This window comes from Vanessa tameamea, chromosome 18 (assembly GCF_037043105.1).
Source record: "Vanessa tameamea isolate UH-Manoa-2023 chromosome 18, ilVanTame1 primary haplotype, whole genome shotgun sequence".
NCBI classification, from domain to species: Eukaryota; Metazoa; Arthropoda; class Insecta; order Lepidoptera; family Nymphalidae; genus Vanessa; species Vanessa tameamea.
This window is the reverse complement of record NC_087326.1, coordinates 7,963,109-7,990,036: the sequence shown is the minus strand read 5'-3', so window position 1 is coordinate 7,990,036 and position 26,928 is coordinate 7,963,109. Positions and strand designations below refer to the sequence as shown.

The 26,928-nt window shown below is 31.0% G+C and overlaps 2 protein-coding genes across 3 annotated transcripts; one reads left to right on the top strand and one right to left on the bottom strand.

The window, feature by feature from the left end:
• Positions 1-176: 176 nt before the first annotated feature.
• Positions 177-9,653, bottom strand: Mi (minus). The gene is made up of 7 exons (XM_064217664.1): positions 8,386-9,653; positions 7,080-7,456; positions 6,197-6,352; positions 3,810-3,941; positions 3,025-3,586; positions 2,389-2,564; positions 177-1,545 (listed from the first exon to the last, which is right to left on the bottom strand). Exons 1-7 carry the CDS (start codon positions 9,403-9,405, stop codon positions 1,131-1,133), a joined length of 2,838 nt encoding a protein of 945 aa, XP_064073734.1. The 5' UTR covers positions 9,406-9,653; the 3' UTR covers positions 177-1,130.
• A 1,267-nt stretch (positions 9,654-10,920) lies between these two features.
• On the top strand, positions 10,921-26,238 carry Jabba (jabba). Of its 2 annotated transcripts, none has more exons than XM_026638040.2 (9): positions 10,921-11,111; positions 19,765-19,920; positions 20,534-20,685; positions 22,055-22,255; positions 22,929-23,045; positions 23,415-23,730; positions 24,636-24,675; positions 25,099-25,159; positions 26,178-26,238. In XM_026638040.2, exons 2-8 carry the CDS (start codon positions 19,773-19,775, stop codon positions 25,124-25,126), a joined length of 1,002 nt encoding a protein of 333 aa, XP_026493825.2. In that variant the 5' UTR covers positions 10,921-11,111; positions 19,765-19,772; the 3' UTR covers positions 25,127-25,159; positions 26,178-26,238. The 2 variants fall into 2 exon arrangements, with proteins under 2 accessions (XP_026493825.2, XP_064073694.1); XM_064217624.1 differs by lacking the exon at positions 10,921-11,111 and adding an exon at positions 13,530-13,667.
• Positions 26,239-26,928: the final 690 nt, after the last annotated feature.

The window sequence follows — 26,928 nt, the reverse complement described above, 5'->3', positions numbered from 1 at the left end:
CAAACGCCATTATTTTTGTACTACAAACGCCACGAACGTGATTTTGTTTTGGTTAAATACACTACGTCAAACGCCTGCTCTCTTTTTTTTAAATAATCTATTTTTATTATATTTTTTTATATATCTTATTCTAGCTAGCTTTCAGTAAGAAAAGAAAGCTTCTTACTGAGAGTAAAAATACTAGTTACCGACGATCTTAAATTACTCAGCCAACTTTTGAAGAACTTTTACAGTTCAAAATGGCGCTATAGATTTTTATATTTAGAATTCACATATTACTTCAAAGCAGTCGACAACTGAACGTTGCAACGTAATAATATTGCACAAAATTAACACGGAAAATAGATGATCCTGCGTTATCTATCTCTAAATATATTTGTGCTATGAACAATTAAATTTAATTCAATTTGTTGGATATTCAATTCACAATTGTAATTGTTTCAAAATATAAATGAAACTTACACTTAAGTCCATCGAAGTAATACAGATCAATAAGAATATAGTTTGTTAATCTTTAATATTAATTCACATTTAAGTACTAACTACACATTGACTACAGTTCACAATTATAACTATGTCCGACATGTATGCCATACACAATATATATACAACATGTCATAATCACTCAAAAGCTAATGATATTAAATAACATACAGAGAGACAATTATATTGTTTAAAAATAGCCATATACAACTATATTAGTCTACGCTGGATTTAAATCTGTTAAATGTTTCAATGATCTGTTAAACTGAAATGACTCGATGCTGCTTTATTTTAGTTTTGTGCACTATTTCCAAATAATTTGACTGAATGAAGCTCAATAATGTAAAATTCAGTTAGTCGTCGTTCATATAAAAATCACTTTGGGTGAGAAGATATAGATGGCTTTAACATAAGTCAGCTAGGTAGAAAAATCACCCTCATTATTCATGCTAAATAATAACATAAAGTTATATTATAATTATTACAATAAAGGGAAGTACATATGAGTTTTGTAAATTACTGTTTAAGTTAAGGTTTTTTAGAAACATAAAATGCTCGTCACAAATCATAGAAGCTGTGAGTTTTAAACTTATTTTTTTTTTAAATAAATAATAGTCAATAAAAATCAAAAGCACAGATTAAACACTTCATCGTTTAGGAAAGTCTACATTGTCAAAACTGATTTGCCTGCGGGCTCTCATTTTCGCCGCTTCTTCAAACGAAGGCATAGAGTTTGATTTATAAACTCCTGCTTTTTCTAACGTGCTAAAGCCACTGCTGCTATTCGAGTTAGTATCGATATTAACTAATTTGTCTTGCAGCACATTCTTGGTACCACTTCTCGGCTGTTCCTGTTTCAAAGAGCTCTCATTGCATGTGTTCTCTTTGATTTGGGACGTGAAAGTCGACGTGACTTGCTTTGATTTTATTAGTTGGTAGGCGCTTGCGGATATGTACCCAGATATCTTGTTGCTTTCGTTTGCGAGTTTGATCTGCTCGTCTTGAAAGCATTCTTCGACTGTACGGCCTTGGATGATCGGGAATACGTATTGACGAGCAAGTCTGAAATAATATTTTTTTTTTATTACAAAAATATAATTATCATTCAGGTATTTATGGCTAGAACAATAACGTGGATATTATTTATTATTAAAGTAATAGTGAGGTGTATTATTATTTTTTACGATGGAGATAGGCGGTTAGGCAAATGGGCCACCTGACGGTGAATGTATCACCGCCCCTAGTGATTGGCGCTGTAAGAATTATTATTCTTTCTTCACTGTTCTATTATTCTTAACTATTTCTTACATCGCCAACGCCAATGCACTACCTCTCAGACTCAATCAAACAGAACAATGTATCGTGGTGATTTACATTTTTCAACAGAATTTCTCAGCTATTGCTAAGAGCTGGCTGAAATTAAATAGTGAAGCAGTCACGGTAAAGGAGCGTACAAAATCGAAGGCAAAGTTTGGTTCCCAGAACATTTGTGATGTCATAGTCGGAAAATATGAGTCCTCGAATCAACAGCTTCAAGATTCTTTAAGTAAACCATATTTATATGTAAATAACGAAATCTCATTTTATAAGAATAGCTTATAGGAATTGTATGATTGATCACAAACAAAGAGTGTACTTCCAGTATGTTTAAATCATATTAATATGTTGAAATTACCAACATCTTCTGGCTTATTGAATAAGAGCATATGAAAAGTTTTTTTTTAAGATTACATGACTCACGAATCGCCAAGATGTAATTTTCCAGCGACTTTTATTATTTTTCTTTAATCGTGACGTTAGTAATCATTACACTTGTAAATAAACTAGCACAACCTTCATAAATACAAGGAATCGAATCGATCCTAAAACAAATATTCATTGAAAAAGAATACTAAGAGTAATGACTTGAACATGGTGTCGGACGTGGACAGCGTGGGCGCAGCCAGCTTGGCGGCGTGCGGCGCCAGCGCGAGCAGGCGGCGCGTGAGGCGCGCCAGCGACGACGCCTTCTCGCGGAAGCCGGCCGACGACATGCGCCAGCCGTGCAGCCGCAGCGCCTCCGTCACCGCCCACAGCAGCTTCTGCAACGGTCGCCAATATGGCCGTCAGTGGTATCCCATGTTTCTGACACGACGGGGTAACGAAATCCAATATCGGTGAAACTAACGACCGTCGGTGATATGTGATGGTTTTGAATGTACGTGCCGTAACTACGTTAACATATAACATTTTTTAAAATTTTAATCAGTAATGTGTGTAGGTACGATTAAGAATAAATATTATTCATACTAAAAGATATATACGACCGTAGCTATAGTCATCCATCGAGCATGGTTAAACATTCGCCCTGTCTTAGTTTAAGGTAGAGATGAAACGAATCGAATTCGCTTCTTATCTTTTTCGGTATCAATATGACGCAACAACTCGTAAATGTCCCACGACTGTGCAAACGACTAAGAAATAGGTCAAAAATGGTACTTTGCAATAAACTTAAACAATACTGAATTACTAAGATTGACTAAGAAACTATTGGATGATTACCTTCTTATGTGTCTCATTCAGTTCGGCCATACTCTTCGTGGCTGACATTTCCGAAGCTCGACGATTAAATGTTAATGTATGTGTAGGGTTAATCGTATCTCCTCCAAAAGACAAACTCTTTGCTATTTTACTCCTATTGGTTTCTGGTATATCGTCCAAGGAGTCCCGTTTCCTCTTCAAAAAGTGATCACTTGAGGTACCGTCCAAGCTTTTGGTTTCAGCTTGTCTAACGGGTGATCCGAATAATGCTCTTTTAGACTTCATTGCCTGGTGGGGAACTGATGAACATGTTGCTGGTATAGTTTTCTTATTCTCTGGACTAATAAACAGAGCTCTTTTAGAGGTTTCTCGTGAGGGTTGGCTCTTTATTAAGGAGTCGGAGTCCATCAACAATCGACGCATAGCTTTCTTTCGACTCGACCCTCCGCTCTTTGTCTTAGGTGTTTTTGCTGGAGTCTTTTTACCTGGAGTTTTACCGGCTGGTGTCTTCTTACCGGGAGTTCGTCTAGTTCGAGGACTTTTTCTTTCTGCTGAGTTTATCAGCTTTCGATGGGGGAAGAAGCTAAAAAAGATAATTTATATTATATTAATGTGATTAGAGAAGAGATAATATTAGAGGAGTAAAATATAAAATTTTTAATCATGCCATAACTAAATAATATGTTCATTTAAACTAATTCTCTAGGCAAAAATTTGCTTGTACAAAATACAATATAAACATGAATATTAGAAGCGATTATTGCATTGCAAGTTAAGCTAGATTAAGCTAAGTATTCAAAACTTACTTTTTATCGATGAGCACCATCTTGGATGTAGAAGACTGTGCCTTCTCGTTGATAGTGGCCGCGCTACAAAAGGCTTGCCGACGACGCGCCAAGTGAGACAGTCGACGACCCGGCGACTTCACTTGAGCCATCCTACACAGATCAGTAAATAAATTAGTCAGAATATTTTCATAATTTAGAAACATTATGTTCTATAACTTAACTATTACAGGTAGTCAATATCGTGTCTGGGTGTCTTCAGATAAAAATAAGATCTACAAATTTTTATTCACATTTTTTTCTCTGATATCTTTTTATATCTCAAAAATACACAATAGATAGATAAATATCCGATACTACTTTTACCCGCCTTGATATAATGGCATACCTGCGACCAGGCCCGGCTTTGAATGGGTGAAACGTATTGACTTACGCTTAGCAAGAGAATGTTTAATAGGTATATTTATTTTATAACGTGTATTTTTTATGAATTAGGTGGCAAACAAGCAGGAGGCTCACCTGATGGAAAGTGACTTACACTGCCCATGAACATCTGCACCACCGTTTAGGCTCTTTTCTTGAAGGTTTCCAAGTCGTATCTGTTCGGAAAAACTGCCAGCGAAAACTGGTTCCACAGAGTGGTTGTGCGAGGCAGAAGATGCCTTAAAAATCGCGCAGTTGTGAAGTTTCGAACATCTACGTGGTGCGGATTAAATTTCGTATATTGACGCGATGTCTGTATATTCACCGTGAAAAATGCGATAGAAAATTCAGAGTTGTCCAACATCTCTATGCAAAGCCAAAGGATCAAGCAGTTTGGAAAGGGCTTAATCGTCGATAATGCGAGCCGCTCTGCGTTGAATACGGTCCAGTGGAAAAAGCTGGTACTGGGGAGAACCCGCACAAAGGTGAGAGCATTACGGCATGTGAAGGCGAATTATCCCCTTGTTTAGTTTTAGGCGATGGGCCGAAGTGAAGGCCGAAGTGAAGCCTTGCACACCAAGCTTTTACGGTATCAATTTGGCTTTAGCTTCCAATTGACCGCGGAATTGAACGAGATACAATAATATCTGTAGCAGCAATGGGAATATTCTCAAATCGTGGAGATACGACAAATGGTGACTTTTTAGCACTTAACGCGCATTTTTGGGGTTAAATAGGACTAGATTTAGCTGGCAGTCCGAAACTTTGTTTAACAAAGACCCGATTTCAGACAAAAGTTTGTTCCGGTTTTCGTCGAAAGTTTAAATCTCTTCGAAATTAGGCATTTCAGCTGACTAGAAACCTTATTTATTTATCTGAATAAACATTCTAGTACATTGTTAAGATGTGTCTTCCAAGATTTAGCCAGCGTTAGCTATATCAGCGTACAAAATTTTATTTTTTTTTTCAAAACACCGTCATAACTCAGCCATGTTTACAAAATATTTACAAAGTATATATCCAAACCTTCCTCGCTCATTTATTGCTCTTCATCATAAAATTCTACCATATAAAAATCCGTCGAGTGGTTGAGAAAAAGATAGCGGTTATACAAACACAAAGCCTTTATTTTGTTTTATACTATTTACTAGCGACGCACCCCGGCTTCGCACGGGTGCTGAAACTAAATATACTACAGAATGTCTTCATATAAAACAACGTTCACAGTTTTTTATCATTAGACAATACAAACCGCTATGTCCCTGCATTTTAAATCTGTAATATCTTCGAAAATATCCATCTAAATTACGTGCTGGTAATGGCCGTATCGATGTATATTAAATGCACAATGTATTTAATTAGATGAAGACTAATGATGTATTGCTTAAAAACGCTTTGTAAATATTTCTCGTAAGAAGTAAAGGATAAAAAATTGTTTTTGTGGGTTATGCCTAAGGGATAGACGTATACCATCCCGGACTTTTTTGAAGACGTTTTCAAGGTGTACAATAAAATACTGTACTACATTATTTTGATCTATCTCATAGGGTTCAGCTAGCGTTTGCAATGTATGACTAAAAAAATGTGTTTATTTACGACATCACATTAGAAGCCTCAAAAAATCTACATCAAGATCCGTTGCATAGTTTTAAAGATTTAAGTATACACAGGGACAGACAGACAGCGAAAAGCGACATTGTTTAATACTATTTAGAGATAGCCTATAATTATGTGAAGGTTATATAATAATTGAAAACTATGATTGAAGCATCTAGTTGGAAGGAATTTATATTATTTTTTAAATATGCAAATATTAAATATTTTAAATTATACAAATGCATTTAAAGACTGCAGTAGTCAGCTTGTTTTTTGAACATTACAAGAGAAAATGTGCTACAGAGCGACTATTCATTTGAAAATTTGTAAATGTTTTTAATTATTGAAAAAGTGACATTTAATGTGTATGAATAATACAAGATTCTTACTTGAGTCTCATTGCTTTTCGTTTGCTTGCACTGCTTGGTGACTGGAGACCACCAGAGTAAATGTTCACACTGGTGTCTGTTTCAGCACCAATGAATCTCTCGCCATAACGTTGCATCAACTGTTCAATCTTCTCCGAATAAGAAGTGATATTATAACTAAAAGTGAGAAATAATTTTATATTCAGAATTCACATAGACAAAGGATTAATAATTTTGTTATTTAACCAATAAAAATTATGAGATTATTTTTGTCCCCAATTTCCATATTTATCACCTATATTCTTTATTAAACATCATAAAATAACTTATAAAACTTATCATAGTAAATTATTTTCCATTTTTAAATATGTTTTTTATTTTGTGGAACGAAAGCAACTTTGTGGTTAGATAAGATATGAGTATAATATTGGTATAATGATGTTGAATAGGTAATTACAGGCTATTAGAGTCCATATCCAAAATAATATTACACTAATATATAGTAACAAAAAGTCTTATCAACCTGTTTGACTGAAGTTTTATATAGTTTTTAGTATGTATTTTTAAAGATTTATAATAGCACTTTGTATGGTATTGGAAACATTTTATTTCCTTTTGCAAAATTACAATCATTACAGTTTAATATCAATCAAAATTTTCATTCGACTTCACTAACAATTGAGTTCTAAAAATTTGCAAATTAAATAAATTATAAGCTACAAATAACATTTTACAATTACCTTTTTTGATTATTTATAATAAGTTAAGTATTACGCAAGCTATTCTGTTTTTTTGGCATTACTTAAATTAACACAAACTCTCATTTCCAAGAGTTGTAAAATATGTATGGATAAATAAATCAATAATAAAAAGAATATCAAACTATATAGCAAAACAAACTCACTAGACATCGTAGTATTTGCATTTTAATACATCCGGCCAAGCTGACTCTAAAGCTTCACTTTCCGAACACAATTTTAATTCAATACTCTTATCATTTGCACTGATGTTAGCATCAAAGTCTGATTTATCATTTCTCTCTTTACACTTTTCAACCGCCACACCAACTGCTGTTTCTTGGAGATCATCTATACTACTGGTCCCTGGGGGTATTTTTATGAATGAAACCTTTTTTGTTGGTGTCATTGTGTTAGCTTCTACATTTAAATTTTGTGCTTCATTAAAAGCTGGGAGGAAACAGTAGTATTTCTTAAGCATCTGTGTTACATCAGTTCTTAGTGTTGTGACGGATGGTGGTGGCAATATTCCCTTCAGTGTTTCCTGATAACAAAATTAAAAATAAATTTTTATCCCATAAATGTTTCTTAACATTACTCTGTTTGTGGTGAAAATTTGTACACAGATTATTCAAATCTATGTGTTCCAAACAATCAAGACGTCTTAGTTGTATTGAAGAGACAGAGACAGACACACAGATTTTATCAATTTCAGTGAATTTTTTCTGAGATAAAAACATATACTCTGTTCTAACCATAAGAGGAAAATAACTAACAACTAACAAAAACTAAAACTTAACATCATTTGATAGCAAATTGACGTGATACCAAAGTGACGTGATATGGTATTCACTATTGATTTGTGAAAAAATTGCATTTTGAATGTAAACGAAACTGTTATCGATATTTTCGAAGTAAAATTCAAGTATAAATGAACAATTAAATGTTGTAGTTTTGTATTATAAATAAAGATATATGAATAATAAACTCTTAGTAGTACACAATATAGCTGAGATATCAGCAAATTGCATGTACAAAATCTAAGGTCTGTTTAGCTTTACTTCTACATCCATTGGAATAGGCTATAGGAATATAAACATGCCAACTCTATTAAGAAATTATGTTAATAAAAAATGAAAAAGCAAAATGAGACATTTTGTTTCTGGCTTAAATGTATTTTTATTCATACACATATCAGATATAATTTAAATCACTTCTAATAATTGTTTGATGGTACCAAAAAAGAAGCAGAGCAATTTCTACCAGGAATACCCAACAGAAGTTAAAATGGAAAGTATCTGATGAGCTATGTATATTGGTCTAGCAATTTCTTAAGTGGCTTATTATATTTTTATAAAAGATGTATTCAAATTTTGGTTTTATTCATGACCTTTGTTAAATGAATTATAATATTCTGTATTAAAAAAAAAAACAAATATAAAGTCAAACAAGGAGAATTTAACCACATCTTACCTCTATTTTTCTAACTTTTCTCTTGTCATATGTTTCATAATCTTTTAGAAAATCCCAAAATGGCACTTGTTGTGGACTTGGTTCAATGTCGTCTTCATCAGAAAACATGTCAGGTGAACGCATTCCACTATCATATGATGCATCAAGGGAGGAGTAACTCTGGTCCAAATTCCATTTTGAATTTCCATCTATCTGCAATTGTTCTTTTTTTGAATTCTCTTCTTCTTCTTGTAAACTTGAACTACTTGATGTAAGCTTATTAGTATTTATTGATTCAAAAGTATTTTTATCGTCACTGTCACTTGCGGTGTCCGATTTTTTGCTATTATTACACAAAATCTCATTATTTCCAATAGATTCCGGACAATGCTCGTCACTTAAATTTAACACACTTCGAGCAGTACTTAGAGCTGTAATTGGATCCACGATAGGTTTCAATTTCTGGACGTGCTTTAAAATAGTACCATTAAAAGAAAGCTCACTAATTGGCAATTTGAAAACACTCTCTGTACTTTTCACATCACGAAACATGGGTACACTGTCTACCGCATTGTTACTATTTTCCATAGTTGAGGTTATGAATACAGACTTGAATCCTTCCGATCTTGACTCCTCGGAGGTTACAGGGACGTCTGATATTACTTCAGACTTATCGTTGAGACAATGATTCGTGGCTGAAGAAGTTTCCGACAGCGATGCTGCGGGTGAAGTAAAAGGTGAATCAACTTTTACCAATTCTAGATCTATAATTTTACCGGCATTATCAAGAACTGAGTGTAATGAACTGCATCGTGGTTTACTCGATTCTCTGTGTTTATCTATGTTAGAATGAATAACAGTAGACAGGTCGATGTTACCGCCACTGTTAGAATTTGAACTCTCACAATTACTTGATGGATCACTTATTTCGTGACGATTATCGTCAAAATTATTAATAACGTTAAAACTTCTCATGTAACGTTCGTATAATGAAAAACTATCGCTCATTGAAGGGCAATTTGAATCTTCGAAGGATTCCATTACCACCACTAGGCAAAACTACATTTTTTTTTACTTGACTAAATTCATTGTTGAATTCATCTAAAACTATTAAATATAACTAAAGAATAACGATGTTAAATTATAAAGTAACGTATAGATCCGGAATACTTAAAAAATATAGCTAAAAATCGCGCACAAGTCAATGCGGCGACATTATTGTTTTAATTGTGTTGTAATCACAAATCACAATTTATTCTCTTCCATCCTACGATCTACAATTCAAGTACAGACTAAAATAAAATAAAATGGTATCCATCAAGCTACTATGATACAGACATTAAAAAGTTGTAAGGCAATTGGCACTATCAACAAAAAATATTAAAGAAAAAAATAGCAAATTTTTATGAATTCAAGAGGTAATTGATAATTTGTTTTGGATACAGGATTTTAAATATGTATCCTAGTTATTATAATTATTGGTTTTATTATGATATATTAAATATAAGAGTTTTCTGATTACGCATGTATTACTTTATGCATAGACTTTTCTTGTTAGATTTAATTCGCAACATCGACGTCACTTACGTGATTATCTTAATATGTAAGATATCCTTACACAGAATTTATAAACCAACGTCTAAAATTTTAGTCAAGCCCAACTAGAATTTAAAATTTACTTACAGTGTGTCAATTGGTATATTATTGGTTAATTCTATTTTAAGTTTTTGTATTTATACTAACACTTTTTGAATAAATTTATTCCGATCCCACATGCAAGCAAATATAAATAACACTATACCATATATACTATACCAAGAAGAACTACAAGTAAGCTAGGGACCAGTACCTCTACAATTGTAATTGATAGGTAATTTGAAATCAAATCAAATGTTTTTTATTTAAGTAAACTTTACAATAATTATTAATTGTGTCTTTGTAAAAATTTACATTATATTAAACGCAGTTGTACTATTAAGCTACATTTAAAAAATACTAAGATAATAATAGGCATGAGTTTCTTCTCTTTAGACTTCGAATCATTCTATTGCTTCTTATGTTATAGTAACTAGCTGCTGATTAGGCTGATTTCTCTAAAAAGTTTAATGTTCAGTATATATCATGGAGTTTTCGAGTGTAAGCTTTGTTTTAGAAAGATCGCATCTGAACTCGTGTCGGATTGCAGCCTCATTGCAATATAAAAGAAAATAATGGTCATTGCATCGGTATATACACTGTCTTTTGTACTATTATTTATTTCTGTAGTTAGCGTCTCTGCTATCAAAGACCGAAATCGATCACTTTATAATGTAAAATTTACTACCCAAGCTAATGTAACAAAAAGTGTGAATTATTAAAAACATAAAGGTTACGAATATCTTATCTGGAAAATATTAGGAGAAAATATCAAAATAAATTAATTATAATGATACTTTCATTTCAATTTTTATTTCAAAATTGAAAAGGTTGCGAGTCTAGATTGTGCCTAAATAATAAAATATTTGTATCTATTATGAGAAGTATAGACATTAGACACTATATACTAATGTCAAAATTATTTGTTAATATCAATTGTCAATTTTAATATGTTTATTATCGCGGTTTATCTTCCTATTCGACTTTAGTTTAGTATGTCGTTAACTATTTATTAACTTACACACTTGATAACTAATTTTGAAATATTTTATAATATCGGGCTAGAAACTAGTTTACTTGTGTAACACGGGGGATAGTTGTCGGCGTATGAAGTAAGTGTTTTATATTTTAAGAATTTATTACATTGCTTTCGCTCGTTTCATTTTCTCATAAATTGAAAAGAAAATGGACGAGTTTATTAATTTTGTAGTTCATTGAAACCGTCCCATACTAGACAATGTAATATACATTATTTTCCAAATATTGCGTACAATATAAAGTGTAATTTATTTAGTTTTAACAAACAAACATGTATCTTTTATTTTTAGGTAGCTTATAAATTTAGCTAAATTTATTTTGATAAACAAAATAATAAATATAAATATAATGTATTTAATCTATATTATTAAAATGAAATAGTTTTAATAATAATAGCAAAAACACAGTATTTTGAAACAAATAAATAAAAATATACTTGAAAATGTTTGCTCAAAATCTTACACCCTTTTAAACATTAGTTCCTTTCATCCATCTCAAATAAAGACCATGTTGTTCAAATATAAGATAATAAATCACATATTTAAATCTCATTTAAATCAATATAAAAATTTAATTTTAATAGTTTCCATAAATCTTAAATAAATTATATACCTACATAGTTTAAAAAGTATATTGTATTCAATTGTATTTAACTTGAGTAAATAATTGACTTGAGGCTCGTTCAAATATAACCTTGTATAAGAATATATTACTTTACTATTAATAATATTTCATGCAAACTCAATGGTTTTGTGTTGTATTTATAATGTAGAGTATGTAGAGAAAAAATAAATGTTTATAATTTCACATTATGTATAAAATTGAATATTTGTTGTCCATTAAACACAATTGCAATGTTTAATAATAAGTCTAATTATGAATTTAATTACAGAGCTATACTCATCTTAAGTAGTAGATAGGTGTAAACAAATATTTTTCATACATACATGTATAAAATCACAAGTTTAGTGGTTGATAATTGACATATTTCGTTCTAGAAATCGTTGAATTGCAATTATACTATTTGTATTCGATTTATTAACTTTAGTTTAATAAGATATATAAACTTTTTGGTCACTTTGTAAACTTCTGTGATATAAAGTAATTTAGTAAATAAAAAAATAATTAATATGTAGCATTAACTAAACAGTTTCTATTCAAATTCAGCTGCATCTCAAAATTAGTAATATTTTGTTTTCAACCCACGTTTCTGTTATTACCTAGTTGTCGATATTGATACAATGTTGAGTGATTGTCGGTGTCTTTCTGAAGACTGGCAGATGCAAAATTATGGTTTAAGTGGAAACATATATACCAATTTAATAATATTATGATAATGACTTTAATACCATTTATAAAAAAAAAAAAAATTTAAATTTATTGTATAAAATAAATATAATAAATTGTAAAAATCCTTTCAGTAAGTGAGTGATTTAACTTAATACTTATTACAAATATTGTTTCTTTGTAATAATAATAATTATAATGACAAAATATACATGTTTCAATGATTTAACTGTGATTTGATATTAGTTGAACAAATAGACAATTTAAGAAATGCATCATTGCCTATAATTAGATGGTATTTTCATAATATCTATTATATTTCATATAGATACTCTATCACTCATAATGCAACATCTATTTATACTTGTACATATATTATTATACTAGCAATTAAGACCTCACTATGCTTAAAGTAAATTTTAATATTTTTTTGTGCACATTCTATGCAAAATCTTATTGGGCTACTTTAAAATAAACATGTAAATTTTCGCATTTATAATAAACAATATACTTATGGAACATCTTCTTTAACCATAATTTAGTATTCAATATACAACTTATATTTTTATATGGCTGAGATATCTTGGTGGTTAGAACTTGTGACTCTTAACATTAGAGTGTGAATTCAAGCCCTGGCAAGTATTTATTTATTGTTCATTTCGTAAATGAAAATGTTCAGATATTTGCTCGATTCAAATGATATTCTGCCACATGTGTATCCCCCAAACCATATTGGAGCAGCGTGGTATAATTTACTATGTTATACCTATATATATATAACTATGAAGAATAGAATACTATATAACACTCTAGTACCGATAACGCAACAGCCGAATCGTTATACAATCGTTACACAAACAAACAAACAAGGTAAGTATATATTAGTATTTATTAAATAATAATTGGTCGTTGCATATTTGTCTTGGACGTCTCGATATCTGACTGTGATTGCACCGACCTATGCCCTTTGCTTTGACACTGTTTATAATAACTATCTATAACATACTCGCCCGGCTTTACTTGGCGATAGCGGTTTGGACCTTCAACTCATTAAGACGATTCCTTAAATAAATTAAATTAATTATCAATTATTAATTAATAGTAGCTTGAATAAATATTTGTTTAATGTCGAAACTAAACCGTGGTGACTAAAAAGTATGCTTTAAACTATTCGGTCGGTTAACGTCGAAAAATATTAAAACCAGAATTCTATAATTATTATTTTTTGTTGCGTTTTAAGTCGGTGTGTTTACTTAAGAAATATATATCAATCTACCACAGAGGATAGAGTGTTTTTACAACCCGCCCTAGAAAGAGATCTTCCGAGCTGCCTATCTATCCAGGTAAATCTTAAATAAATATAAATACTGCTTTAATTATTTAGCTGTTTTGGCTGTATAGTATGTTACATTCGTACCTCAATCAAAAAACGACAGTAATAAATTTATGCGTATTTTTAATCTACCTTAAATATTTAATACATGTCAATAAAATTTAAAATTGAATTGCATAATTAAAAATTGATATTATTCATTCCATTATCAACTTTAATGATACTTTTTTATTAATACACGTAAATGATCCAAACCATTCGCAGTTTTACTGTTTTGTTTATCTTTTATATGGATTCAATTTAAATTCTATTAAAGTAATACACTCCTCGTGTTTCATTTGAAGGTTTTGTTAAGAATTTCATAGCAATGCTAGCATATCCATATGATTATCTGAATATGATGAAATAATTAAGTTTTAGCTTTCTAATAGTACTTATGTCGTGTAATTTAAGATGGTAATATATATTTTTTTAACTTTGCCGATACTTCGAGTATTGAACGTACTTTAATATTCTGAAATATCTTTGTAACCTTTAATAAACTGTGAATAATGTAAACGAAAAATACGGTTGTTGAAAATAATTTACCTACAACTTAAATCTTAATTGAAAAATAAATTAATAATATTAAACAATATTATTTTACTCTTCAAATCCAAGATGGCTAACGTAACGATGTACCCATATTAAACCAACGATTTGTAATATTACTTTACATTAACAATTACATACATAAATGTTATATATACGTATTGAAAAATAATTATAAATATATAAAAACGTTTGTATGTGTTCACTCGGAGTCGTATTTGTTTTATCTGTGTGAACGGAAAAATAATAGATAACGATGCGTTTCTGTTAAAATGTTTTCATTAATACCGCATTACAGGAATGATATACAATATGTAGGCCTTTTACGGTCGTCATATATTATATATTGGAAAGGTGACTCGCTTTATCATCCGTATTATTTCGCCTTGAAAATTTATTGATTAATAAATACGTAAATTGAGATCTTTCGCATAGTTACCTTTATCAATATTTATTAAGTATTTTATTTTAGTGGTTATAGTAATGCGTCATGTAAATTTTGATAAAGTTATACTAGCTGAGTATCCCGACTTTGTACGGGTGAAAAAATAATTTTATTTACATTCCGATCCCAGTGCCACTTATCGGGTTCAATCTAAACCAGGAACCCATTTGAACACTCAATCAAAATCGGTCCAGCCATGTATGTAGAAAAAGTTCAGTGAGACACACATACCGAAGAATTATATATTTACAGATAAAGGTGGTAGGGCTTCGTGCAAGTCCGTCAAAGCAGGTACCATTCACTCATCAGATATTCCACCGCCAAACAGCAGTTCTTAGTATTAGTGTGTTCTGGTTTGAAAAGCGAGTAAGCGAATGTAACTACAGGCACATGGGATATAACATCTTAGCTTAAATTTAACATTTATTTTTTGAAAGCGATCGTTTCATTCCCATTGTATGCAATCGTGTAGAAATCAATTAGTTTTATAATATCCTTTAGTACACAATCGTTTTATAACGAATCTCTTAAATTGTCAATTGTATATTTTTTAACGCTCGTAGGATCTCGTAAAAGAAATGGACCCACAAAAGATTTATTAAACCTATGTACTCAGGTAGTAGTAGTTAGAAGTTTATTCTTGTTCCTAGTGTTAAATTACGTTAAGTACGTCAGAATTTCGGCAGAAATCTTTAATAGTTTAACGTAAAAACATAACATTACTTGTCACATCATGTAATTATATACTCGTATATTTGATAACCAGTTACGCGTTACAAGCATAAAAAAATGTTATTTTTTTTGTAGAGATAGTGTCCAAGAAGTAGTTTACTAATATGTTTTAACTTTAAAAATTTCAATATTCCATTCAAACTTTTTACCCTAATACAACTGTATTTTTTTGTGAACAGAATCCAAAAGTCACTTTCCATTTTGTGTTTAAAAATGTCGAATTTCTTTATAAACTTTTTTCCCTAGAGTATAAAATTAAACAAAAAAATATGTGTTCCAACTTATAAAAATATTTTTAAATTTACAATCATTCTTTTCCATTTAAGACCAATAAAATTTGATTTAATTTAAAAAAATTAAATCAAAAAAAAAATTTTTAATTTAAACTTCAAGGAAAAATTGCAACAATGAAAAAAATTTCATTGTTGCAATTTTTCCTTGAAGTTCTTTTTTGTTAATTTTAAATTGCAGATTATATTTATATTAAGACGGTAATTGATACGTCCATGAACTTTTTTGTCATCCTCAATAATTCATTTCGACGCACTAAAGATTTAATGTTATATATTCTTTTAGTTTGAATAATCTTTCTTCAAATATTGCAGATTTTGTGTATTTACAATAAATCTATTATATGGCATCTATAAAACTACCTTTTATATCTATAGTATACAATAAGTCTCTTCATCGTCTTAAACTACGCAACTATATGTATTTTCAATGCGGTTTACATCAATAAGCAGTCTGATTCAAAGGTAAGGTTTATATGCATAATACATATTATAGTAGAGAACAGAGAATAATACTAACTGTACCAGCCGAAAAAAAAAAAATCTTTTTATGTTTGTTCTTCAATCTCTGCATAAACCCTTATTGTACCTCTGTGAAGGTCCCGGTGGCTAGTAAAGATACCATATTAATCGCACTGTTATATTAAATTAAAGACAAACGTACAAATAAAACTCTTTTATCATACACATATAATATCATCGTTAATATAGTTTTGGCTCCTATCGTGCGTATCATATAAAATTACTTTGCGAAATCTATCCGTCTTAATCCATCACAGTGCGACGACGTACCTCTATTATTATTATAGCCTAACTTCCTTGTAACGGTTACTACGTTAAAAGTTTTATTGACCCGTGTATTTTATAATAATATATATATTTTAAATTTATTTATAGAAGGAAAGCAAATGAGCCTGTGATGGTAAGTGGTGACTACTTCGCCCATAGACACTGGTAGTCAGCATCAGACATACGAAACTAGATAATTTGATTTTTATATTAAGTGGACAGAAAATTAGGAAGTAGATAAGTACAATCATCAAAGCTAAGTTACCTTGAAGGTAAAGTAAAAAAATATCGACATATACTGTATATGCAGCCTAAAAATATATATTTCAACTTATTTTTATACATCGTATAAATTATGATAATGAGAGATCATTCTAGAAATTTATTCATCACTTTGCTAATGTGAAATACTGTAAATAGCTTTGCATTTAAGCAAAACTTATTTATAGATAAATCCCATAGTATTAATTATTTAAATTATTTTACGTGTTTACCTATCGGGTAAAACTAGTCGCACATCTTTTTAAAGACAATGTATTTTTTTTAAATGCCAAATTTGACATCAATTGAATGAATCCATCGTTTCAGTTCTGGTTGTTTTCAAACCAGGAGTTTTGAAAATTTGTTAATTTCGACGTGCCCTTTTCGAATTACTTTGCAACCCGTGTCTTGGCCGCACGATAATATTTGCTCAAAACAGTTTCATTTTACGATTAATATAAGTAGTTATGTAATAAATAAAATTAGCAAAAAATCTTGTTGTTCATGTCCTGACTTCTGTAAAATAAATAGTTTTAGCTTAAGAGCGCCGCAAAGACAACACTACCATAGGTTAAAGTAAGTCGGAGACTATTCAGGGTGGAAGTAATTGAACAGTATTCACAAAATAGAGGTAGTCGAAGAATACTCGTGCAATTGACTTTGGGCGTGTGGAGCTCCCAGTCAGCTCGTGACCACAAATTCAACTCGAGCGTAGCGCGAAAAATTATAAAAAAAAAATCAAAAATTATTTACAATAAAATGTAAATTAAAACTAAAGGAGTAGAATTAAAAATGTACTTAATAACTTTTAAACAAATGAAACACGTAAATAATTTAAATTTAAAACGCTTTTAAATGATTACGTTGGTCCATGTTATAACGTGTTTGCTATCGCTACCAGTTTTTATTTTTCATGGTCGAATATCTTAAGAAATATATGCAGATGTAATTAATAATAATTATACTAAACTGCGCATTAATGACGTATATTTTTTAAAGTCAAAAAAGTGATAGGTACAATTAAGTTGAAAATTCATTATTTTTATTTTAAAATAAATATTTAAAAACCAGACTAATGTATCCGTTTTTTTACGGACTTCAAAGTTTTTGTTGTATCTATAAGTAGTATATATAATTTAATTCTACGAGAATATGAAATTCACTCTTGACACGTTAATGTTCTAAATTTAAAGCTGGCGTAAATGCGAAGCGGAGCTTCCTATATAATAAGTTAAAATGATAATTATATAAGTTCTATTTATATTGATTAAGTATTTTTATCTATTTTTATTATTACATTTTTTTAAATCGATAAACAGTTTTATACATATAAACATATATATTACTTAGATTTATAAGTAGCCAAGGTGACTGAGTTCCTACTAGGTGGCTCATTTCTTAGTGGTTGGTGCACGTGAATTTTAATCGAAGGTAATGGATCCGATCAAGCAATGCTGAATGTGAACGTGTTTAATTTCTGTCTATAAATCATCTCGTGGTCGGTGGAACAACATGACGAGAAAACCTGAATGAGTCAGATGGAAATTTGCTACAAATGTGCTACTATACTACTAATTTTCTTAAAATACTAGGCGTGTATGTGATGGGATTAATAGGATATTAGTGTTTTACTTATAAACAGAAGCCTAGACACCGATTTCTATGTTTGTAACTTAAATATTGAATTTCCTTAGCTCTTTAACATAAGTCATAATACTAATTTCTAACATCAGAAATCAGGAACTTTCATCATATTTTAACTGTTAGGGGATGAATTTTGAATAATTGTCTCTTAGTGCTCACAAATTTTCTATAAGGAATTCCTGTGCAGTTTCATCCCGTTAAACACACCAGTCAGAAATTTTACAATTTTATTAAGTAGAAATTACAAAGGGGTTTTTAATTTGTTTTGTTAATCTGGATTTATTTATTTAAACCAGCATAATTTAATTGAAATATGTACGGGTATTATCTTATGAAAAATTGTGTATAATTTCATAACGAACTTCTCAATTTTTTTACCTCTTGATAAGATAATTCTGTTCGGTAATAATACGTGTAAACTTATTTAAAAAAAAGTTTGAAGATTTTTACGAGTAATTTATAGCAACTGCGGGATTATATTATTATTATGATTATACATGCGGGATATCCGTTATTACCAGATATCAAAACAACTTTTTTCACTAACTTTTTTTACAATCTTCGTCAGATTGAAGACTATAAATTCTACAAACAAATCTGGTGTCTATTCATATACGAGTATACAGATATGATTTAATCGGTATTTTTGGGCTGTCATTAATCTCACGCACACTACGACATCTTGTAAGCCACTCATACTAATGCACACCAATAATAATATAACGTAGAGGGCGCGCCTTCGTGATGGAATAAATCTATAATAATAACATCCAGTTACATCCGAATAGCTAGACGTCCTTCGCTTATTTACCATTTCTCTTTGACTGATTTAATTACACATATTATAATTAATAATACTTATAAATGTTCCTTAGCGAATTCTCAGGTAAACAATGTTTCGTCTCTTTCTGTCATCATTGGCTTTGCATTCGATAGAAGAAGGCAATCATTGTTTAACTAATCACATCCTATACAACACTATATAATCTCACCAAGAAATATTGTATCTGCTTAACTCCGCGTCTTGGGAGTATTTTTTCTGTAATTTAGATTTATTTAAATGTGCCTAAATATTTCTATTATAAAATCACATTACAAATCTATTATAAATAACAGTAAATTTAGGAGATACGTTTAAGTTACACTGTATTAAGTAAAATAAATTGCAAATGACGTTTTTTTTGTAAAGAAAATATCTTTAATGAAACAAATAATAATTAAATAAATATATAAAAAAAATATATTTTTATATATTTATTTAAGTAATGCTTTCAGTAATGCTTCCAAATTTTTAATTAAATTCCATATCCACTACACAATATATTCTTGCATTAGCTTTACACTTGATTCATTAGTTTCAGTGATGGAACTAGTATCGATCGTCAAGGAAGTCTTACAGAATGCGGCGGAAAGTGCATCGAGCTATCGGCTCGGGCAGACCGCGCTCCGTTACATGGACCGAGCGCTCTGGATCGTTGAGAAAAGCGCGAGATGGGCTGTACCACTGCCGTGTATGTTTATTTAGAACTATTCTATAACAATTGTATCTGATGATACACGAACAAGTTTATATGCTGTAATATAGACCAGTTAGTATTATGTTAGTTTAATAAAAATATGCTAATGACATATAATTTTATAAATTTAATCGATGAAACATAAAATTCTTATAATCCAAAAATGATTTATTCGTTGTATAGGAGGTTAGGGTAAAAATAATAGAGAGAGCTCGGTTTAGTTTGAATTTATTACACCAAATAAAAATATTTTGAGAGACTGTCACAGAAAATATTAAATTGACAATCAAATGAAGTAAGTATTACTGGCCAGTAGTAGGCAATCGCACGTGACATTGACGAAATAATCTGTGCCCTTTTGGCACAAATAAAAGCCAAAAAAAAACAAGTAGTAGGCAACCCTTTTATAGTAAAAGACATATAAAATACTTTTTGCAAGAGACTAGGTATTGCCTATAAAAGTAATTTGATAATTCAACACGTCTCTTAAAATATGACAAAAAGGTCATATATTTTTTGTGTCGGTAGAGATTTCATAATTATATATTAAAATGAAATCGATGTATACATGCTAATAAATACTAATATATAATACATTACATTACAGTGGATCAAGAGGAGAGGCCACAGCCAGAACTGATCCGCCCTCTTCCCTGGGTATTTTTCCTCGCCCTCCTCCTTCTTCTGCGTGTCACGAGAGAGTCCATATCGCTCATCAATTTAGCACTTGGGAAACCACCGCTCAGATCAGCTGATGTCGTGAGTATACTGTTACAATATTTGGTATTAACATAAAGGATGATCCGTTTAGCCGTCCTAAGCCTAATATTTTAATTATAAAATAATTACATAGATATAGAGTCAAGTAGAGTAGTCTAGAAGGTAAACAATTTGTTTATACTTCATGAACAGGTAGTGTTGATAATAATATTACTATTATTTAATGTTCCATAATCACTCAAGTTATTTATCAATGATTATGCGACGTGATCATTCTCAGGCAGGAATGAGCAAAACAAAACTATTTACAGAGACCTCTTATAAGACCTTAAAATTCCACCCTCGAAAATAAACGGCCCATAAATCATTTATCTGTGGCTAATGCACAAATTGTGATGTAAATTACAAATTATGTTCATTAAACGACTGTATTTCAACAGATATACATTCCATGAAAAAACAAAACGTATAATACAGATTATTAATTGTAGTTATTAATTTTTAATACTTAAAATATGTGTTTTTTTAAACAAGTAATTATATGTTAAAATATCCGGTATGTTATTACGATTCGAATAAAATCACATCACTATAAAAAAACGACCGAGCGTCCGTTCAGTCGTTAGTTTGAATACGGACGGATCAATAGATATCACATTTGATCATAAGCAGAAATAAATACACACTGATAATAGCAATACATTCATTAGCAATATTAATAATAATTATTTCTTACATATTAGCTAATTTGTTTATATCAGACGATAGTGTTGATGTTAATGAAGTGCGTTTAAATAAACAAGTAACTATCGATAACAATTTGGGAAAATGACACGATGAGAATTAGTACAGAGTACATTTGATAAATATACATATAGTAACGCTTGAGTGTGGAATTAATTTACTTTTAATTTTTAGATGAACTAAAAAGGTTTAATATATTTATGTTTGAAGATTTATCGATTCGTGTTCCGATAATACTCTATTGATTTTTTTTTATTTACGAAATTAAATAGAAACCTAGGTGTACGCTATTGCGAACAGTTTTTTTTTTTTAAATAGTCGTAATTGTGTTTACTCGCAAATAGGCCAACCGATGATAAGTGGTTCTAACCACCCATAAACTCTTGGCTCTTGGTTGGCTCTGTAAGAAATATAAAGCATCCCACACATTGCCAAGGCGCCACCATAATTGGAAACTATGTCACAGTTACACTGTTTCACTCACTCTTGAAACCGAACTTCGAACCGATCAGAACAATTTTGATTGTTGCTGTTTGGCGGGAAAATATGTGACGAGTACTCACACAGTAGGGTGTGCATATAAGCGCCATCTAAAGCCAATATTATTTAAAAAGAATTTGAAGCGTTTTTTTCAAAGCCTCCTCTAACTGTAAATGTTTCTCAGGTAACATATATTCAAAGCAAGCGTCGCTACCTCCGAACTCTCAAGTACCAAGGCAACCGCATCATGCGCGCACGCACGGAGCCCACGACGCGGGAGACTTGGTACAGCAGCTTACAGTCGCTGTTCGAGTTCACGATGTGCTTCCGGAGGCAGCACTACGGGAACAACAACACGCAGCTCAGCAATGGAGACGAGATTCTGGTAAGAAATCTAGTACCATACACTAATAAAGATAAAATATACTATACAGATAATTTAACAGAGAAGCGATTTACATTTAACTAGTTGTCGCCCGCGGCTTCGCTCGCGTTTTAGGGGTTGGTCGTCGGGTATTGGAGTTCAAGCTTGCTTCATACCAAAATTCGTTAAATTTGGTTCAATGGTTTGGCCGTAAAAGAACAACAGACAGACAAAAAAAAGATAGGCCAATAGAGTTACTTTCGCATTTAAAATATTAGTATCGCTACCAAGTTTCTTTACAAATGATATCCATGTAGGTATATTGCTAGCAGCTTATCCCGTAAAATCTAAATCTCGATTATCTGGACGAATAAATAATAATTAAAATATAATATATAAAAAAATAATAAAAAAATCTACATTACATTTAAACATTCTGTCAATTGTTTTTTTTTTCGATATATATCTCGCATGTGACAAACCCATTGACTTCTATGTATACTTCTAGACAAGCTGTTTGAATTTAAACAGTAATTACAGAATATTAGTAAATTTTAAACAAAAATAATAACTTAAAGCTGAACTTAGTTCGGTTTAAATTACTTCCAAAATGAATGAATAAAGTCTCCTAAGGCCTATCAACATTTGTTTAGTATACTACACGTGATGCCTAAATGCGTTGTGATGTTTGCAGGTGGTGAAGAGAAACAAGCGAGGACAGCAAAACGACGCCGGCAGCAGCATGGAGCGACTCATAGAGAAGATGATGGTGGACATCGACGCGGACTCCGACGACTCCTCGGGTTACACGGTGATATATATTTTATATAAACTAATATATATTAAAACGATCAATGTTTTTTTAATATTTTGTCATGAAATTTGTTCCATTATATTCAACTTGTTCCAGAAGTTTATGGCTAAACATTATCGTATAAAATAATTCAAAGTATAACGTAGTCACAGCAATGCTTGACCGGGTCCGCTTGTATTATATAAATATATAGCTCCCGCGTTTTTTCTAAATGATCTCACTATATCAATGGTCGTTATCTGTTATAACCGATTTAAAAGAATCAACATGTTCCCAATTTATTCATAAAAATATGCATTAATCTACACTACACTTGATTTATAAACAAAAATTGAATTAATAGAATGAATTTTATTTACCTTTCAGTTAACAAATATCACAAATCCAAGAAGCGAAAAGTCTGATTATAACACAGAGTCGGACCAAGATACGTTTCAAACGAACAAGTATCCCGAAGAAATCGGTAACCGGAGTAACTCCTCAGCGGAGGGCAATATTTGTCACGAGAATTCGGTCGTGTCAGAAAATACAGACGACGTTGAGCTCCCAAACTGTGATGATATTTACAAATTAGGAAAAAAGGAACAAGAAATAAATGATTCGAAGGAATATTCCATAGACTTTATAAAAACCGAAATCACTAACCAGGTGGAACAGATTATAAAAAGTCAACATAAAATTGGTAATTTTGTTTTTAAGTAATAATTGATAACAAACGAAGGTGTAGTCGCTGCATTTTAATTTTTTGTTTCTTTTATTCATTTAGTGAAAATGAAAGTACATTTGGAAAACAGGATTTGCAGTGCAACATAAACAATTTAAAAAAAAATTAAATATGAAAACTCGCAAGTCAGTAAGCTCATCATTTTATGCAATAAGGAATATCTGTGTTAACTTTTAAAAATCGTACCTTTTTATTGTTAATGTGAGTTTTTTTGTTACGCTGTCGCGTGTTTACTGATCATCATAAAACGTTGCATACACACTGCCAAGAATCAAAATCAAAATATACTTTATTCAAATAGGCTGTTACAAGCACTTTTGAGTCGTCATTTAACAAACTTGAAACTATATTAAGTGATGCTACCACCGGTTCGGAATATAGATTCTACCGAGAAGAACCGTCAAGAAACTCAGTAGTTACTCTTTTTCAACATTTAAAAATATAGTCATCTTAGTTATATACAATTATATAAGTATGTAATATATCCTGCCTGGAAGTCAACAAGTATTAACTCCTTTTTTATCATCTGTATAATCTTGTATTGACTAATATGCCTCCTTTAGTAATGTATATTTACAAGTGATTTTCTTTAAAATGATTTGAATTCATGGAACGGCAAAGTTAAAAATGTCTGCGGAATTTTATTATAGAAACGGATACCTGGCCCCAAGAAGGATTTATTGAGAGTAAATAATAACACAGGGTACCTAAAACTTGCCCGTCCCGAAACTATTTATATATAGTATCAAATAACCAATCATTATTATACACTATAAAGTTTTATGCCCGTAATGCATATTATTTCGACTTAGCTTAGTTTATGACTATGATTAAGATATTGAAATATATATTTTTATTTTCAGCAAATGGAAGAGCAGCTAACGATTCTTCGATCAAAGAAAGGTATATATTTAACCAAATTTTATTACTAAGTTAAATTTAATACATTAACAGCCTATAAATTTCCCACTGCTAAGCTAAGGCCCCCTCTCCCTTTGAGGAGAAGGTTTTGGAGCATATTCCACTCCAATAGTTTCCTCATGATGTGTTCCTTTAGCGTCGAGCACGATTTGAATTATAAACACAAATTAAGCACATGAAAATTCAGTGGTGCTTGCCTTGGTTTGAACCCGTAATCATCGGTTAAGATGCACGCGTTCTAACCTCTGGGCCATCTCGGCTCTAAGAGAGATAAATACAATTTATTGCAAAATCTAATTAAACAGACATTCAGAAAACTTATAAAGATTTATTCAATTAATATTTAATTCTCATTAAATTGTTACCGTCCGACAGGTAACCCTTTGTTATAACAAAAATATTTAGTTCCACAGAAGCTGAAGCTGGATATTGAATAGAATCATTCCGACACTAACTGTAAAAAATGGTAAGGATATTATAAAATGTTTAACTCGTCTAAAATATAATATATTTAACGGAGGTAAATGAGTATCCTCCTTATCAAATTTGTTATTAAATGGGTGAGAGATTATACGCATAGCCGTCTCGAATGGTGAACAGAGAGTGCATCATTTAAATACACATTTTCGAGATCATCATCATAGTCACGATATTATACATACACATACATAACGATTGTGAATGAGTACCCTTGTTATTACATTCGTAATTAGTTCGATGAGAAGTCATAGTTAACTCAAATAATATTCTTAATCTTTAAAATTGTTTATTCTCTTTTTTTTTATAATTAATTTATATTTTCAATAATCGCCGTCAACCTATGACCCGACGCTTATCTAGTAGTCGCCGCTTTAGGTACTTCCAGCGTACTAAAGACGACAGTGTCGTTTTTTTTTTAATTTTAAGATAAAACAATACACAAGTCGGATACAAATTAAATTTGAATACGATACCGTTGTAAAAGAAATCTTACTCAATATTATAAATGAACTCCTTTTTACCGAAAAACTCTCTTAGGCGTTTCCCCTTCGTGAAGTTTATGTGGGGCTCGCTGGCGCTAAAAGCGCCGGAATACCCACTAAAAAATCGGTACCCACTCCGTCTTTACAGGGGGCATCACGGGATCGCACGCGCATGCTACCGTGACGCCCCGACGGTTGGCCCACCGTTGTGAGCCTCCAAGCTAGAGAAGATCCCGGGGTATAAATATGAACTACTAGCTGTAACTCCCGGGTTCGCCAACGTTAAAGGTCTTTTGATACTTTTTTCACCCTTTGAGAGTGTTCAAAGGGTGAAAAAAGTAACCTATACCCATTCTTCGGGTTTAAACTTGCTTCGTATCAAATTTCATCAAAATCATTCAATTTAGTGGTTTAAGCGCAACAGACTAATAGAGTTATTTTCGAATTTATAATATAACTACAGATTGTATGTAAGCATGATTATAATATTGTAACAATTAATTAGACATTATATGTTCACAGATACAACAGTGAAGTCCAAAAGTAAGAACAATTCGGGTACTCGTCCATTTTTTTTTATCTATAGATGGAATTTTTAATTTAAAGTTAAATTGTATTTAACGGTTTTTTTTCTATTTTGTCTATATCGCAAACGTTTTGAATTTATTATTAAATGTACACGAACCACAAACTCTAAGGTTGCGGCTACACATGTGCGACATAGGACATCACAAGTCGTTGGTAAAGAGATAGTCTGTCTGTCGCATAAATATACCGTATGTGTATAGCAAATGTACTGTTAAATAACGTTTTGCCTTTTTTTTAAATGTCAAATTACTTATAATAGAAAGAGATAATTCTATGTTTTAACTTTAAATGCAAAACATTGTACAACATTTATTATAATGAACAGGCTTAGAAACTCTTTGTTGTATTCTGTCCTTGGTTCGTTTTCTAAGCTTGTTTTGTGCATCATATAATGTTAGCAAATTTGCTTACATTTTTTTTTTTATATTATTATCTTTTGTCGAACGTTTATATTAACGAATTCGATCATTATTTAAAAACTGTTTTTTTTTTTTTGTTTTGATATTGACTGAGACCTTTTCCTATATTTATTATAGATGTACGTAATATAAGGTTTTATATACGTTTTTTTTACTAATGTAATATTTCAAAATATATGATGTAGAATTTGTCGATTGTAATAATATTACGTCGTAAGTTTGAATTAACGTGCAATATTCACAAAATTATTTATATATATTATGTG

Excerpts from the sequence above, each read along its gene's own strand:
- Mi (XM_064217664.1), bottom strand. The coding sequence starts at position 9,405 with ATGGAATCCTTCGAAGATTCAAATTGCCCTTCAATGAGCGATAGTTTT. Across the intron at positions 7,457-8,385 it reads GAAAAGTTAGAAAAATAGAG|GAAACACTGAAGGGAATATT; the intron begins GTAAGATGTGGT and ends TTTTGTTATCAG. Across the intron at positions 3,942-6,196 it reads CGAAAAGCAATGAGACTCAA|GATGGCTCAAGTGAAGTCGC; the intron begins GTAAGAATCTTG and ends TGATCTGTGTAG.
- Jabba (XM_026638040.2), top strand. The coding sequence starts at position 19,773 with ATGGAACTAGTATCGATCGTCAAGGAAGTCTTACAGAATGCGGCGGAA. Across the intron at positions 20,686-22,054 it reads CGCTCAGATCAGCTGATGTC|GTAACATATATTCAAAGCAA; the intron begins GTGAGTATACTG and ends AATGTTTCTCAG. Across the intron at positions 24,676-25,098 it reads GATTCTTCGATCAAAGAAAG|TTCCACAGAAGCTGAAGCTG; the intron begins GTATATATTTAA and ends AAAAATATTTAG.